The sequence below is a fragment of the Manacus candei genome, unplaced genomic scaffold (assembly GCF_025592945.1).
Source record: "Manacus candei isolate 608988 ecotype Guabito, Panama unplaced genomic scaffold, ASM2559294v1 h1tg000121l, whole genome shotgun sequence".
Lineage (NCBI taxonomy): Eukaryota > Metazoa > Chordata > Aves > Passeriformes > Pipridae > Manacus > Manacus candei.
This window is the reverse complement of record NW_026138169.1, coordinates 164,383-178,715: the sequence shown is the minus strand read 5'-3', so window position 1 is coordinate 178,715 and position 14,333 is coordinate 164,383. Positions and strand designations below refer to the sequence as shown.

General features: G+C 68.7%; 1 protein-coding gene across 2 annotated transcripts; it reads right to left on the bottom strand.

Moving 5' to 3' along the window:
- Positions 1–2: 2 nt before the first annotated feature.
- Positions 3–14,257, bottom strand: CAD (carbamoyl-phosphate synthetase 2, aspartate transcarbamylase, and dihydroorotase). Of its 2 annotated transcripts, XM_051770626.1 has the most exons (45): positions 14,104–14,257; positions 13,720–13,859; positions 12,875–13,004; positions 12,409–12,551; positions 12,151–12,292; positions 11,492–11,663; positions 11,229–11,414; positions 11,019–11,131; positions 10,754–10,899; positions 10,528–10,659; positions 10,101–10,334; positions 9,797–10,018; positions 9,271–9,459; positions 8,949–9,073; positions 8,736–8,869; positions 8,549–8,661; positions 8,198–8,448; positions 7,881–8,127; positions 7,672–7,770; positions 7,332–7,556; positions 7,075–7,257; positions 6,770–6,988; positions 6,508–6,675; positions 6,255–6,437; positions 6,077–6,181; positions 5,752–6,000; positions 5,471–5,552; positions 5,121–5,287; positions 4,811–4,975; positions 4,603–4,734; positions 4,318–4,519; positions 4,050–4,240; positions 3,841–3,981; positions 3,636–3,731; positions 3,425–3,566; positions 3,259–3,306; positions 2,754–2,798; positions 2,488–2,642; positions 2,302–2,376; positions 1,994–2,206; positions 1,700–1,825; positions 1,460–1,615; positions 1,279–1,380; positions 1,096–1,190; positions 3–163 (listed from the first exon to the last, which is right to left on the bottom strand). In XM_051770626.1, the coding sequence occupies exons 1-45, from the start codon at positions 14,186–14,188 to the stop codon at positions 61–63; spliced, it is 6,771 nt and encodes a 2,256-aa protein (XP_051626586.1). In that variant the 5' UTR covers positions 14,189–14,257; the 3' UTR covers positions 3–60. The 2 variants fall into 2 exon arrangements, with proteins under 2 accessions (XP_051626586.1, XP_051626587.1); XM_051770627.1 differs by lacking the exon at positions 3,259–3,306.
- Between the last annotated feature and the right edge of the window lie 76 nt (positions 14,258–14,333).

Genomic DNA, 14,333 nt, shown 5'->3' with positions numbered 1-14,333 from the left:
TCGCGCGCGGTGACGTCAGTCGCGGCGCGATGTCGTGTCGCGACCGGGGGCGTTTATTGGTCAGTACCGGCCCAGCACCGTGGCCAGCAGCGCCATCCGGATGAACATCCCGTTCTCCGCCTGCCGGAAATACGCGGCGCGCGGGTCCGAGTCCACCTCCACGCTGCGGAGGGAGCGCGTCAGCGGGCACCGCCCCGGGACCCCCGAGCCGGCGGGACCCTGATCCCACCGGGACCCCTCGCCCACCCCGGGACCCCTCGCCCACCCCGGGACCCCTCACCCACCCCAGGACCCCTGATCCCACTGGGACCCCTCACCCACCCCGGGACCCCGATCCACCGGGACCCCTGATCCCACCGGGACCCCTCACCCACCCCGGGACCCCTGATCCCACCGGGACCCCACACCCACCCCGGGACCCCTGATCCCCCCGGGACCCCTGATCCCACCGGGACCCCTCACGCACCCCGGGACCCCTGATCCCACCGGAACCCCTCACCCACCCCGGGACCCCTGATCCCACCGGGACCCCACACCCACCCCGGGACCCCTGATCCCCCCGGGACCCCTGATCCCACCGGGACCCCTCACCCACCCCGGGACCCCCGATCCCACTGGGACCCCTCACGCACCCCGGGACCCCTGATCCCACCGGGACCTCCGAGCCACCCTGGGACCCATCACCCCCCCGGGACCCCATATCCCCCTGGGACCCCTGACCCCCTCAGGACCCCTCACACCACCGGGATCCCGGATGCCCCCCCCGAGACCCCTGATCCACCTTGATACCTCACCGGGACCCCTGACCCACCGCACACCACAGACCCTGTCTCCCTCCAAACCCACCAAGCAACCACAGTCCCCATCACCCTGAGACCCCCTACCCTGCCCAGCACACTGCAGCCCCCGTGCCCCTGACCCCACAGCAACAGCACAGACCCAGCAACAGCACAGAGCCCTCCACACTCCCACGCCCTGGGAACTCCAATCCTACCCCTATGTATATTACATAGCTCCATTCCCCCAGACACTACCCCTGAGCCCCCTGCCCACCCAGTACCCTGCAGCCCCCCTGTCCCTGCTCCCCCCCTCCACCTGATCTCGTTGACACGGGGCAGGGGGTGCATCACCACCATCCTCTCCTTGGCACGGGTCATGATGTGGGGCGTGAGGATGAACTGCCCAAAGCACTGAGAGGGGACACAGAGAACCCTCAGCTGGGGCAGGGGACCCCCCACAGCCCCCGAGGGCAGCAGGACCCGGGGTCCCCTCACTCACGGCCTCGTACTCCTCGGCCCGTTCGAAGCGTTCCTTCTGGATGCGGGTCATGTAGAGCACGTCCGTGTCCGGCAGCGCCTCCTCAATGCTCCCAAACTCCTCCTGGGGTGGCACTGTCAGCAGGGCTGGGGGGACAGGGCTGGGGGGGCGTGTGGGGCCAGCCCCCCACCCCACTCCTCACCTGCTTGATGCCCCTGGAGGCCACAAAGCTGGTGATGTCGGGGGGCATGCGGAGGCCGGGGGGGGTCACGTAGCGCAGGTTGATGCGGTACAGGGTGAGCAGGCGGGCCAGGGAGTGCACCGTGCGCCCGTGCTTCAGGTCGCCCACCATGGTGATCTGGGGAGAGCGGTCAGGTCAGCCCGGCCACGGCCCCCCAGGGCCCAGACGGGGCCCCTCGGCCCCCCAGCCCCCCCACCTCACCGTCATGCCGTTGACGGTGCCCAGCTCCTCGCGGATGGTGAAGATGTCCAGCAGCGCCTGCGTGGGGTGTTCCCCCACCCCGTCCCCGGCGTTGATCACCGGCTTGCGGCAGTGCCTGGCGGCCAGCTGGGAGCACAGGCAGGGCAGGCAGGGGTGAGGGCAGGCCCCAAACCCTGCCCAGCTGGGGACCATGTCCCTGCCCTATAGTGCAGGTCCCCATCCTCACCATCAGGGCAGAGCCCCCAGCACCTTCGGGACAGGACGTGGCTGCCCCAGCCCCCCCACCCCTCTCACCTCGACGGCGCCAGGCTGGGGGTGCCGCAGCACCAGCACGTCGGCGTAGCAGCACATGGTCTGCACGGAGTCGGCCAGGGACTCGCCCTTCTGCACCGAGGAGGTGGCCTCGGAGAAGGACAGGACGGCGCCGCCCAGCCGGCTCATGGCCGCCGCGAAGGAGCTGCTGGTTCTTGTGCTTGCCTCGTAGAACATGGTCACCATCACCTTCCCCTGCGGGGGCCATGCTGTCACCTCGGGGAGCCCGGGGCACCCCTACCCGGGACAGGGCTCCCTCGGGGCGCCTGGGGGCCAGGTGCACGGCTCACCTTGAGGATGTCCACGTTCCGCTCCTTCTGCACCAGCATGCGCAGGGAATGGGCCACATTGAACAGGTGGGACAGCTGTGGGGACAGGTGGCTCAGGGGGCGCAGGGGCACTAGGGCTTGGCCAGGGCGCAGGAGGCACCGCAGCCCCCATGGCCACCCGGTCCCCGTGCCCACCCGCCCAGGCACCTGGTCCTTGGAGAACTGCTGGACAGAGAGGACGTGCTGCCCGACGAGGGGGTTCAGCAGTGGGGAGGTCTGGAAGTGGGGGGAGCGCTGGGGGGAGGCCTGGCGTGGCAGGGGGCCCAGCGGGTAGAAGTGGCTGTCCTGGATCGCCGCCGCATCTGGGGCACCAAGAACAGCTGGTGAGCCCACAGGGGTGCCCAGGGGAGCCCAACCACCTGCCGTAGGCCTGAGATCCCCACTGTGGGCCCCCAGATCCCCTCTGCACTCACCCAGCTCTGCTGCCTTCCTGCCGGCCTTCTCACGGGTGTCCTCAGCTGGGTGGGAGAAGGGAGCGGTGCCATTAGGGGGTGTGGGGAGCGGCAGCACCCTGGGCCCTGTTGTCCTCCCAGGGTGCTGCTGGCATGGCACAGCCAGCCCGGCCTGGCAGCACCAGGCAAACCACGTCAGGGCTCAATGCCAGGTGAAGGCCACCCAAGGACAGGCAGGCCAAGCCCCACATCATGCTGCGCCCCTCTCCCCACGCACCCCGCAATTCCCAATTGGCCGCCCCCCAATCACACTGGCAAGCGAGGGGTCCCCGAGGTGCTGTGTGCGCCAGGGCGGGAGCGGGGCAGGCGGCACAGCCGTGCCCTGTCCCTGGTGCCTGGCACCGGCTGTGGGAAGGGGCCGGTGGCGGGCGGCGCGGGCAGCCCGGGGCCCGCACGGCACCTGGGGGAGGGGATGCACTCATGGGCTGCAGTTAGTGCCATTAGTGAGTCCCCCCCCCGACATTACCGGTGCCTCGGGCGCCCGGGCGGTGCGCGGCTCCCAGCCTCTGGAACGCTGAACGGGACACAAGGGCCGGCGTCAGCGGGGCCGCCCGTCCGCGGCCCCAGAACCGGCCCCGGGCAGCGCGCCCGCCGCCCCCCCGCCACGCCCGCCGTCCCCGCCGCCCCCCTACCTGGCAGCCCGGGGTCGGAGGCCCGGTGGATGCGGGGCGGGGGGTGGAAGCGCGCGTCGCCCGCGGGGCCGGGCCGGCGGGGGCTGGGGGCTCGTCCACGCAGAGTCTCACCAGCTGCCATGTGCCGGGGCCGCTCGGGGGTCTGCAACGAGAGACCCCGCTGGAGCCAGGATGGACAGGGACCCCTGCCCAGCCCCGTGCATCCCAGTACCTTCACAATGTCCTTGACAGGGGCCACGTGTGGCGGCACCATAGCTCCTGAGGGCCACTTCTTCACATCTTGCCCATAGCCAGGGGCCACCAGCACCTGCATTCGTAGGGGTGATGGGGTTGGGGGTGATGGGGTCGGTGCTGGGGGACCCCTTCAGTGCTTGGGGACCCGGACAACACAAGGGAAAACAGACCCAGGGCCTTACCTGCCCATCGATGTAGGCAACCTCCCCACGCAGGACCACCCTCCGCACCGTCCCCTTCACCTTCATGCCCTCGAAGGGGGTCCAGCGGGCCTTGGAGAAGGCCATGCAGCCAGGGATGATCCACTCGTGCTCCAGGTCCACCTGCCAGGACAGTGGGTCAGAGGCAGTGGGGCCAGGACCAGACCTGGGGCAGGTGGGCAGGGACCCACCTCTACATAGGTGTCCTCCTGCGCCGGCAGCCCAAAGATCTTGCGTGGGTTCTCGTAGAGGCGCTGGACAATGTCCTCCACGCTGAGCCGCCCCTCGGAGACGGCCGTCAGCAGCAGGGGCAGCATCGTCTCCAGGCCAGGGTACCCAGGGGGCGGCTGCTGGCCCTGCTTCTCCTCCAGCGTGTGGGGGGCTGCAGGACAAGGCTGGTCACCAGGGGCTGTCCCCACCCCTTGTCCCACCCCGCAGCCACCGTCCCCCAGGGCTCACCGTGGTCTGTGGCGAAGCAGTCGATGGTGTCCATGTTCTCCCAGAGCGCCTCCACATCCCGGCGGGTGCCCAGCGCCGGCCGCACGGCCGCCCGGCCCTCCCCGAGGCGCCCCAGGTCGTCCTGGCTCAGGAAGAGGTGGTGCGGGGCCACCTCGCACGTCACCGGGATCCCCCTCTGCTTGGCGGCCTTGATCAGGAGGATCTGGGGGAGCTGCACTTAGTGGGGGGAACACAAAGGGCCCCACACCCCGACCCTGGAGCCCACTGTCCCCACTCCCAGCTCACCTCCTCCCTGCGGGCCACGTGGCAGATGTGGACGGGGCGCTGGTACAGCTGGGCCACCATCAGCACGGCGGCCACCGTCTGCCGCTCCGCGTGCGCCACGACGGGCAGGTGCTGCGGCCACTGCTCCAGGTGCTGGGGGAAATGGGGCTGGTGGGCGCCCGCACTGGGAGCGGCTCTGCCCCGTGCCAGCCCCTCCCTGCCCACCAACCTCCATCCACAGCGACACATCGTCCATCCGCAGGCTGGAGAAGGTGTCGTTCAGGTACATCTTGAGCCCGGCAGCCGCCCCAGCCAGGGGGCCCAGAGCTCTGGCGTTCTCCGAGGAAGCCCCCAGGAAGAGGGCGAAGTCGCAGCGGGCCCCAGCCTCGGCCAGCTGTGGGGTGTGAAGCGGTGGGTACTGTGGCAGGGCCAGTCCCACCCGAGGCAAGCAAGCCCACTGCAGGCAGCAAGCCCACCATGGCTGGCGTGGCAGTGACCAGGGAGGGGACGTGAGCATCAGGCTGGCAGTGGCCCCTCACCTTCTGTGCCAGGGCGAAGGAGGCGGCGTCGGTGATGGCAGGGCTGGTGTTGGGCATGGCACACACCATGGTGATGCCCCCGGCCAGGGCGGCTGCCGTGCCCGACGCAAAGTCCTCCTTGTGGGTGCCGCCCGGCTCGCGGAGGTGGACGTGCACATCGATGAGGCCTGGGGAGCGTCAGCCTCAGCACCGGCAGCCCCCGGCCCCAGGGGACATGGCAGCACAGCAGGGAAACATCTCCTCTCCCTGCAGTGCTCACAGATGTGCCCAGCCTGGCTACCAGTGCTGCTCCAGCTCCAAACAGCCACCTGGGAAGCCCCTGCCCCCCCCGTGGCCCCTGTCCCACTCACCTGGCAGACGGATGAGTTTCTTGGACGTCATGCAGTCCACGTGAATCTTCAGTGGGGGGGCTGCCCCGATCTGGCTCAGTGCCTGCAGAGACAGCAGCTGTGAGGCAGGACCCCAGGCCAGGGTAACAACGGCTGCCCGAGTTGCACCCCAAAAGCAACCCCTGCACGGCGATGACTGCACACAGTGCCCGCCCCACAGCGCCCACAACAGGACTTCCACAACCTCCCTTTGCTCCCTTCCCCTGCACGCACTCCCTGGGGCCCCGCGTGTCCCAGCCCACCTCCACAAAGAGCTTTGTGCACTTGATGTCGATGATGAGGGGCACGGAGTAGTCGACAGCCAGACGGCGGGTGCGGTACCCCTTGGTGACGAAGGAGGAGAGCCGGCGGCCCCCCGAGTTGCGCATCGACAGGTTGATGACCATCTCAAAGTGGTTCTCGGCCAGGTAGTCCAGGATGCTGCGCTGGGTCTCCCGGGCGCCGGCCTCGCTGCCATCAGCCTCCTCGAAGTGCCAGTCCACGGCCTTCACCTGCAGGCAGTGACCCCGTCAGGGCCCCCCACTTCTGCCGGGGGTGCCCCCGGCCCCACCAGCCCCCAGCCCCGACCTTGATGCCGTGCTCGGTGTAGAAGTCGGCGGTGCCAAGGCTGGCGTACAGGTTGTAGCCAAGGGTCTCCAGTCTCCGCACCGTGGGCAGCAGCTCGCTCTTGTACTGCGACGAGATGGGGGCCTGTCAGAGGGCAGGGGGGAAACCCTGACCCCCCACAGCATGGACCCCCACATACCTTGTAGCTGCCGATGGTCAGCAGGATGTTTTTCTTGGGGATCTTGAAGCCGGTGCTGAGCATGGCCTTCAGGTACGCCTCACAGCGGTTCTCCCCGAAGCAGGCCACCTCGCCCGTGCTCGTCATCTCCACTCCCAGCACCACGTCAGCGCCCGCCAGGCGTGAGAAGGAGAACTGGGGCACCTGGGGGCAGTGGGGGCTCAGGGGCTGCCCAGCCCCATACCCCAGCCTTGCCCCCACGGCCCCTGCTCACCTTGACGCCTACAATGCCCATGCCTGTCATCAGCCCCACGGGTTCCACGTCCTCGCCCATAATCACCTGGCTGGCCAGAGCCACCAGGTCCACCCCCAGGGTCTTGGACACGAAGGGGAAGGAGCGGGAGACGCGGACGTTGCACTCGATCACCTTCAGCTGGTCGTCCTGGGGGAGAGAGGATGGAATGAGGCACAGCTGGGGACAGGGGGTGTTCTCCCACCGGCACTCTGTGCCCCAGCATGGCCCCCAGCCCCTGTACCTTGGCAATGAGCTGCAGGTTGAAGGGCCCTGTGACCTGCAGCTCCTGCCCGATGGCGTGGACAATGGCCTTGATGCGCTCCAGGGTCGTGTGGGTGATGTCCTGGGGGGGTGTCACCAGCGTGGCATCGCCTGAGTGCACCCCAGCATTCTCCACGTGCTCCGAGATGGCGATGGCCACCACAACGCCATCACAGGCCACCGCATCCACGTCGATCTCCTGCGAGGGGGAACACGGTCACAGCCTGTCACGGGGGGACAGGGCTCTCAGGGTGCCCTGGGGCTGGAGCAGCCCCCTGGATGGACCTTGGCCTCCTGGATGAACTTGGAGATGACAACAGGCTGCTCCTTGGACACGGCCACAGCATTGCTCAGGAACTTCTCCAGGTCGCTGTCCGAGTAGGCCACGTTCATGGCGGCACCGCTCAGCACGTAGGAAGGGCGCACGACGCAGGGGTACCCCACCTTGCAGCAGAAGTACTTGGCCGACTGTGGGAGACGGAACCTCAGGAGGTGCTCTGAGGGCCACCCTGAGCCGCCCCACCCCTGTCACCAGGCCCCACCTCCATGTCAGAGAGCTCCTTCCAGAGGGGCTGGCTGATGCCGATGGTGTCAAGCAGGCGGGAGAACTTGAAGCGGTTCTCGGCCGAGTCGATGGCCTCGGGGGACGTGCCCAGGATGCGGCACTGCTGCCGGTGCAGGGCCATGGCGATGTTGTTGGGCAGCTGCCCACCCATGGACAGGATCACGCCCTCGGGGTTCTCCAGCTCGTAGATGTCCATCACCACCTGTGGCACCGCACGGGGCAGGGGGATGGTTCAGACGGGGCCATAGCAGCCTTCACCCAGTCCCACGGCGGGCAGAACCCCCGCCCCACAGCAGGCAGGGCTCCAGCCCCCATACCTCAAAGGAGATCTCATCGAAGTAGAGGCGGTCACACATGTCGTAGTCGGTGCTCACTGTCTCGGGGTTGTAGTTCACCATGATTGTCTTGAAGCCCATCTACTGGGGGTGGGACAAGGTGAGCCCAGGGCCCCCCGCCCCTCTCTGGCCACATCCTGTGACCAAGGACACCCACCCCCCGTCCCAGAGGGTGCTGGGGCCCGTCCGACCTTGCGGAGCTCCTGGATGCAGCCGACGGCACACCAGTCGAACTCGACGCTGCTGCCAATGCGGTAGACGCCAGAGCCGATGACCATGACGTGGGGCTCGTGGAAGGCCAGGTCGTGCTCGGAGCCGTTGTAGGTCAGGTACAGGTAGTTGGTTTGGGCCGGCCACTCCGCTGCCACCGTGTCGATCTGCTTCACCATCGGCAGGATCTTCAGGTCGCGCCGCATCTTCCGCACAGCCAGCTCGGTGCTGAAGGGGCTGGGTGAGCTCCAGGACTGGGGTGAGGGGCAGGGCGGGGCCATCCTCCTCCCCAGCTCACCTGAGCACGGCCAGGGCCACCTGCTTGTCGGAGAAGCCGAGCTGCTTGGCGCGCTGGAGCACGGCGGGGGGCATGGTGCCCTGCTCGCCGCGGTACGACTCCAGCAGCACCGCGTGGTCCGCGATGTTCTTCATCTTGTGCAGGAACCACCGGTCGATCTTGGTCAGCTCGTACAGCCGCTCGATGGAGTACCCGGCCCGCAGCGCCGCCGCCAGCACAAAGATCCGCTTGTCCGTCGGCGTCTCCAGCTCCTGCCAGGCCGGAGGGGTGAGCAGGGCTGGGGAAGGTAGGTGGCCACCTCTCCCCCAGGACTGCACCAGCAGCACACACCCCCCAGACCCCAGTGCTCACCATGTCCGAGGCCGGCTTCACCATGTGGTCAAAGCCCACGCAGTTCTCATCCACCATCCTCAGCGCCTTCTGGAACGCCTCCTCGAAGTTCCTCCCGATGGCCATGACCTCCCCTGCAGAGGGAGAGGTGAGCAGCCGGACCCCACGCCCACCCCTGCCCGCGGGCGCTGCCGCCCCCCGCGCTCACCCACGCTCTTCATGGAGCTGCCGATCTTGGTGCTGACACGCAGGAACTTGCTGAGGTCCCAGCGCGGGATCTTCACCACACAGTAGTCCAGGCTGGGCTCGAAGTTGGCTGTGGTGGAGTTGGTGACGGAGTTCCTGGGGAGGGGACGGGGGTCAGCGGCCGGGGCTGTCCCACTGTGGCAGCGCCTCGTCCTGTGTTGTGGCAGCACCTTACCTGAGGACAGGTAGGGGGATGCCCAGGGCCAGCTTGGCAGCCACGTAGGCCAGCGGGTAGCCGGTGGCCTTGCTGGCCAGGGCTGAGCTGCGGGAGAGCCGGGCGTTCACCTCGATGATGTAGTACTGTGGGCAGCGGGCAGGCAGGGTCAGCGGGTGCCGTGGGACACGGCTGAGCCGGCGACACGGCCGGACCCGCTGGATCCCAGAGATGCCACAGCACAGGGAGGCACAGACTCATGGGGCAGAACCCAGAGCACCCCAGGGTAGGGCTGGACAGGGGTTGGGAGTGGGATCCAGGACTTTCAGGGAGCTGCTTGTACCTGCTCCGACTCGGGGTTGAGGGCGAACTGGATGTTGCACTCGCCCACGATGCCCAGGTGCTGCACCACCTTGATGGCCGTGCGCCGCAGCATGAAGTACTCGGTGTCATTGAGAGTCTGGCTGGGCGCCACCACGATGGACTCGCCCGTGTGGATCCCCAGCGGGTCCAGGTTCTCCATGTTACACACCTGGCAGTGGGGGGTCACTGTGAGCTGGGGGTTCCCCAGCACCCCACGTGCTGCCCATGGCAGGTCCCTCCCAGCTCCCACCACGTCCTCCCCTGCCCAGCCTGGGCTGGAACACAAGCCCCCGGGACACTCAATGCGTTCAGCCCACCCAGGGCAGGGGGGTGCAGGGCTCTGGCTCACGAGGTGTAGCTCCCAATGGCACACAGGAGCTGTGCCAGCATGAGAGGCACAGGGGAGCTCTCCCTGGGAACAAGGTCCAGCAGAAGCCCCCCACCCCCAGCACCTGCCTCATGTCCATCCCCCCTCAGTGGCCCAGAGGTCTCCCCCCATCCCATACCGTGACACAGTTGTTGTAGGCGTCCCGCACCACCTCGTACTCAATCTCCTTCCAGCCCTTGAGGGACTTGTCCACCAGCACCTGGGAGGTGTGGGTGAAGGCCTGGCTCACCAGGGCCACCAGCTCCTCCCGGCTGTTGGCGAAGCCGGAGCCCAGCCCCCCGAGGGCGTAGGCAGAGCGCACCAGCACCGGGTACCCCAAACGCTCGGCCGCTGCCTGTGCCTGCAGGGAGCAGAGGGGTGATGGTGGGAACGGGAAGAACAGGCCCCTGCCCTGTCCCGCAGCCCCACAACCCACCCCGAACCTGCTCCAGGGAGGTAGCAGCCTCGCTGGGCGCCACGTGCTCCCCGATCTCTTCCATCTTCTCCGCGAAGACCTTGCGATCCTCCGTCATCTCGATGGAGGCGACGGGGGTGCCCAGCACCCGCACGTGGTACTGCTCCAGCACGCCCGCCTTGGTCAGCTCCACCCCGCAGTTCAGGGCCGTCTGCCCCCCGAAGGTCAGCAGCACCCCATCGGGGCGCTCATTCCGGATCACCTGGGGGGCACAGGGCGGTGAGACAGAAACCATGGCGGGTCTTGTGTCCTCCTCCAGCTGCTACCACGCCTGTGCTGCCCACCAAGTCCCTTCCACTCCCACCCAGCCCTCCATACACCAGTCCTTCAGCCATCCCCCAGCCTAGCCATCCCTGTACCCCCAAACTGCCCAGCCGGCGCCCCAGGGTGCTCACCTGTGTGACGTACTCAGGGGTGATGGGCAGGAAGTACACCTTGTCTGCCAGCCCCTTAGAGGTCTGCACCGTGGCGATGTTGGGGTTGATCAGCACCGTCTGGATGTTCTCCTCCCTCAGCGCTTTGATGGCCTCATGGGGAACAGAGGGGTCATGGCTGCTGTCCCTGGGCCCCTGCCACCCCAGTGACCCCCATCGCTGCCTGTGCCCTGCGGTGGGTGCTCACCTGTGACCCTGAGTAGTCGAACTCGCCTGCCTGCCCGATGGAGAGGCCGCCGGAGCCCAGGATCAGCACCTTGCGGGGCTGGGCCACGTCTGGGCCTCCTGCCGGCGCCTTGGTGTAGGTCAGCCAGTCCCGCAGGCGCTCCCGCACTGCAGGGACACGGCACACTGGGGATGGGGCTACGGGGACCCCGGGCACAGCCCTGCCCCGCAGCCTCTGCCCCACGGTCACGCCCACGGCCCTGGCCGCCCCTCATGCTCACACCCACCCGTCCGGGCTCCGCCGTCCCCATTCTGCAGCTCTCGTGCCGCCTCCACGAAGACATCAAAAAGCCCCTCCAGGTCCGTGGGTCCGGCACAGTGCTCGGGGTGAAACTGGACGCTGCAGAGGGGGGTCAGGCAGGGCACAGCCCTGGGCCCCCCTGCACCCCCAGCCATGGCCCCACAACCCCCGGCCCCCGCTGCAGCCCTGTGCCCACCTGAAGAAGGGCTTGTGCTGGTGGACGAGGCCCTCGTTGGAGCCGTCGTTGGCGTTGGTGAAGAGCGGGGCCCAGCCGGGCGGGAGGCTGCCCGCCTCCACCGCGAAGCCGTGGTTCTGCGCCGTGATGAAGCAGCGCTGGGTGTCCTCGTGCAGGCACGGCTGGTTGTGCCCACGATTCCCATACCTGGGCAGTGGGACGGGTGTCAGGTGGCCCCAGCAGCCGGGACCCCACGGTGACCCCGGCCCCAGCCCCCCACTCACTTCATCTTGTAGGTGCGGGCACCGAGGGCCAGGGCGAGCAGCTGGTGCCCCAGGCAGATCCCAAAAACCGGCTTGGGCTGCGGTGCGTCCAGCACCCGGCGCAGGCTGGACACCGTCTCCTGGCAGAGCTGCGGGTCCCCAGGGCCATTGCTGATGAACAGCCCGTCAAAGTCTGTGCCAAGAGAGCAGTGGGGTCAGAGTGGGGCCCCCCAGCCCCTCAAAGGCACAGTAGGGCCCACCAAGGTCCCTGCTGGGTCACAGTAGCCCAGCAGTGAAGCACCCTGAGCCCCCAACACCTCAGCAGGGTCACACCAAGATGCTCTGACCCTGCAACACCCGTCGCAGTGGCAGCAACGGCCCCCCCAGTCCACCACGACTTCCCTTGCAGTCACATTAGGGCCCCTCAGTACCACAGTCCAGAGCCCCTCAAGTCAATCACAGCAAGGCACCCCAGGCCCACGGCCCCCCTCCTGCAGTGTCACACTGAGGGCCCTGAACCCAAAAGCCCCCAGGAAGGACGACACCAAGACCCCTCAGCCCACGGCACAGATCAGGACACAGGTACCTGCTGCCCCCAGCACCAACCAAGCAGACAGCCCTAGCTCCAGACCCCACCGAGGGGTGGGGCCCCAGGACGTCCCTGGCCAGTGTCATCTCACCTGCAGTGTCCAGCGGGTGGTCCCAGGGCACCACGGTGACGGCCGCCCCCAGCTTGCACAGGCACCGCACCTGGTTGTTCTTGAGGCCGCAGTCGAGGGCGGTGATGCGCAACGACCCGCCGGGGTTGAACACGCGTGGCCCCTGCAGGGCGTGGGGGTGGATTGCCCGGTCCCCCCGCAGGGACCGGCCCCCCCAGGAGGGGCTCTGCAGCCCCCACCACTGCCCCCCAGCCCCGCCCAGCCCTCCCCCCCTCGCACCTTCAGCGACACCTCCTGCACCAGGTGCCGCTTGTTGGGGTCCTCAAAGGAGAGGCTCTCCTCGGGGGTCCCGTCCGGCACCAGCTTCCCCAGCAGCGTCCCCTTCTCGCGGATCTTCTTCGTCAGCGCCCGGGTATCCACCCCTGCGGGTGGGCTGTGAGACACAACCCCACGGCCCTGGCCCACCCCAGCGGGACCCTGAACCCCAGTGGGACCCCGCACCCCAGCGGGACCCTGCGCCCCGGTGGGACCCTACACCCCAGCGGGACCCTGCACCCCAGTGGGACCCTGAACCCCAGCAAGACCCCGCACCCCAGTGGGAGCCTGCGCCCCAGCAGCATCGTCATCCCCAAATCCCAACACTGGGTTGACCTCTATGGGGGCAAATCCCAACACAGAGACGGGGCCAGCTCAGAACTCACAGATCCCCAACCCCCAGCCCGCCCTGCAGTCCTCCCAGTCCCACCTTCCAGCCCGGGGATGTTGTGCTCCTTCAGCCACTGGTCCAGGGAGCGGGACGCGCTCCAGTGGCTGGGGGTCTCCGAGCACTCGCCCACCACCAGTGCAGCCACGTGGATCTTGCTGGACTCGAACCACTGGGGGAGGAGGGGGTGAGCAGGGCCAGGGGGGTGGTCACCAGCCCAGGAGAAGTCCCAGGAGATACAGACCCCATCCCTGGCCCACCGTATGGGACCAGCCCTCCCCAGTGCTGGGCTGCCACTGCCCCCACCTTGTCCCACACCCATCCTGGCAGGGCTGAGCCTTGGTCCAGGGGAGGGCTGCTGACAGAGAGACCCCCATGGTCAGTGTGGGGAGGTCAGCATAGCACGGCCACAACGGGCCTGGACTCTGCCCTGGGACGAGCAGCCTGGAGGCTTGAGGGGGTGGGAGGGGGCTGGGGCCTTGAGCGGGCCCAGCGCTGCCTTGCCCTGGGGGGCTGGGACCCCCACTCTGCAATGGAGCCCTGGCAAGGACACACACACAGCCCCACTCCCCAGGTGCTGCAAGAGCACCCCAGTCCCAGGTCTCCCCCTGCCCAGACCCAGTCCTTGGCATGTCAGAGCACCGCGGACTCTGCCGTGGCTCTGGCCTGGCAGGATCAGAGTCAAGCCTCCACCTGCCACGACATGCCACTCGCTGCCCTGCCCTAGCACCCTGTGCCATCCCGTCATGGCACTCTGTGCTGTCCTGCCCCGGCACTCTGTGCTGTCCTGCCCTGGCACCTCGTGCTGTCCATCCCGCCCTGGCCCCCAGCACTATCCCGTTCAGCCACCACGACGGGACACGCTGCCCCCGGCCCCCCTCGCTCACCCTGCTGAGGCCGAAGGCGTCGGGCTCGTCCCGGGGCACCCCGTAGTTGCCGACCAGCGGGTAGGTGAGCACCAAGATCTGCGCCTTGTAGGAGGGGTCGGTGAGTGCCTCGGGGTACCCCACCATGCCGGTCTGGAACACTGCGCGGGGATGGGGATGGGAGTGATGGGATGTCCCGCCGCGGGGCACTGAGCCGGGCCGATCTCGGGGGACCCCGAGTGGAGGGAGTCGCCGGGCCGGGCCGGACCGGACCGGACCCGCCGTTCCCTCCCCTCCCCTCCCCGCCTCCGGTCTCGGGCCGCCCCCCGACATCCCGACATCCCGACATCCCGACATCCCGACATCCCGGCCCCGCCCGGCCCGGCCCGGCCCGGCCGCACTCACCGACTTCCCCGGCGACGGCGGCCCCGGCGGCCCCGAAGGGGCGGCCGCGCAGCACCGCCCCGTCCTGCAGCAGCAGCCGGGCCATGGCGGCGCCACGTGCGCTCCGGCGGCCCCGCGGCGGCGGCCGAGCGGCGGAGCGGGGGCGGGAGGATCCGGGGCGGGGCCGCGCCGGGACCGCCCCGGGGCGGGGCGGCGGCACCTGGAGCACCGGCCGGGGGGGCTCCGCGGGG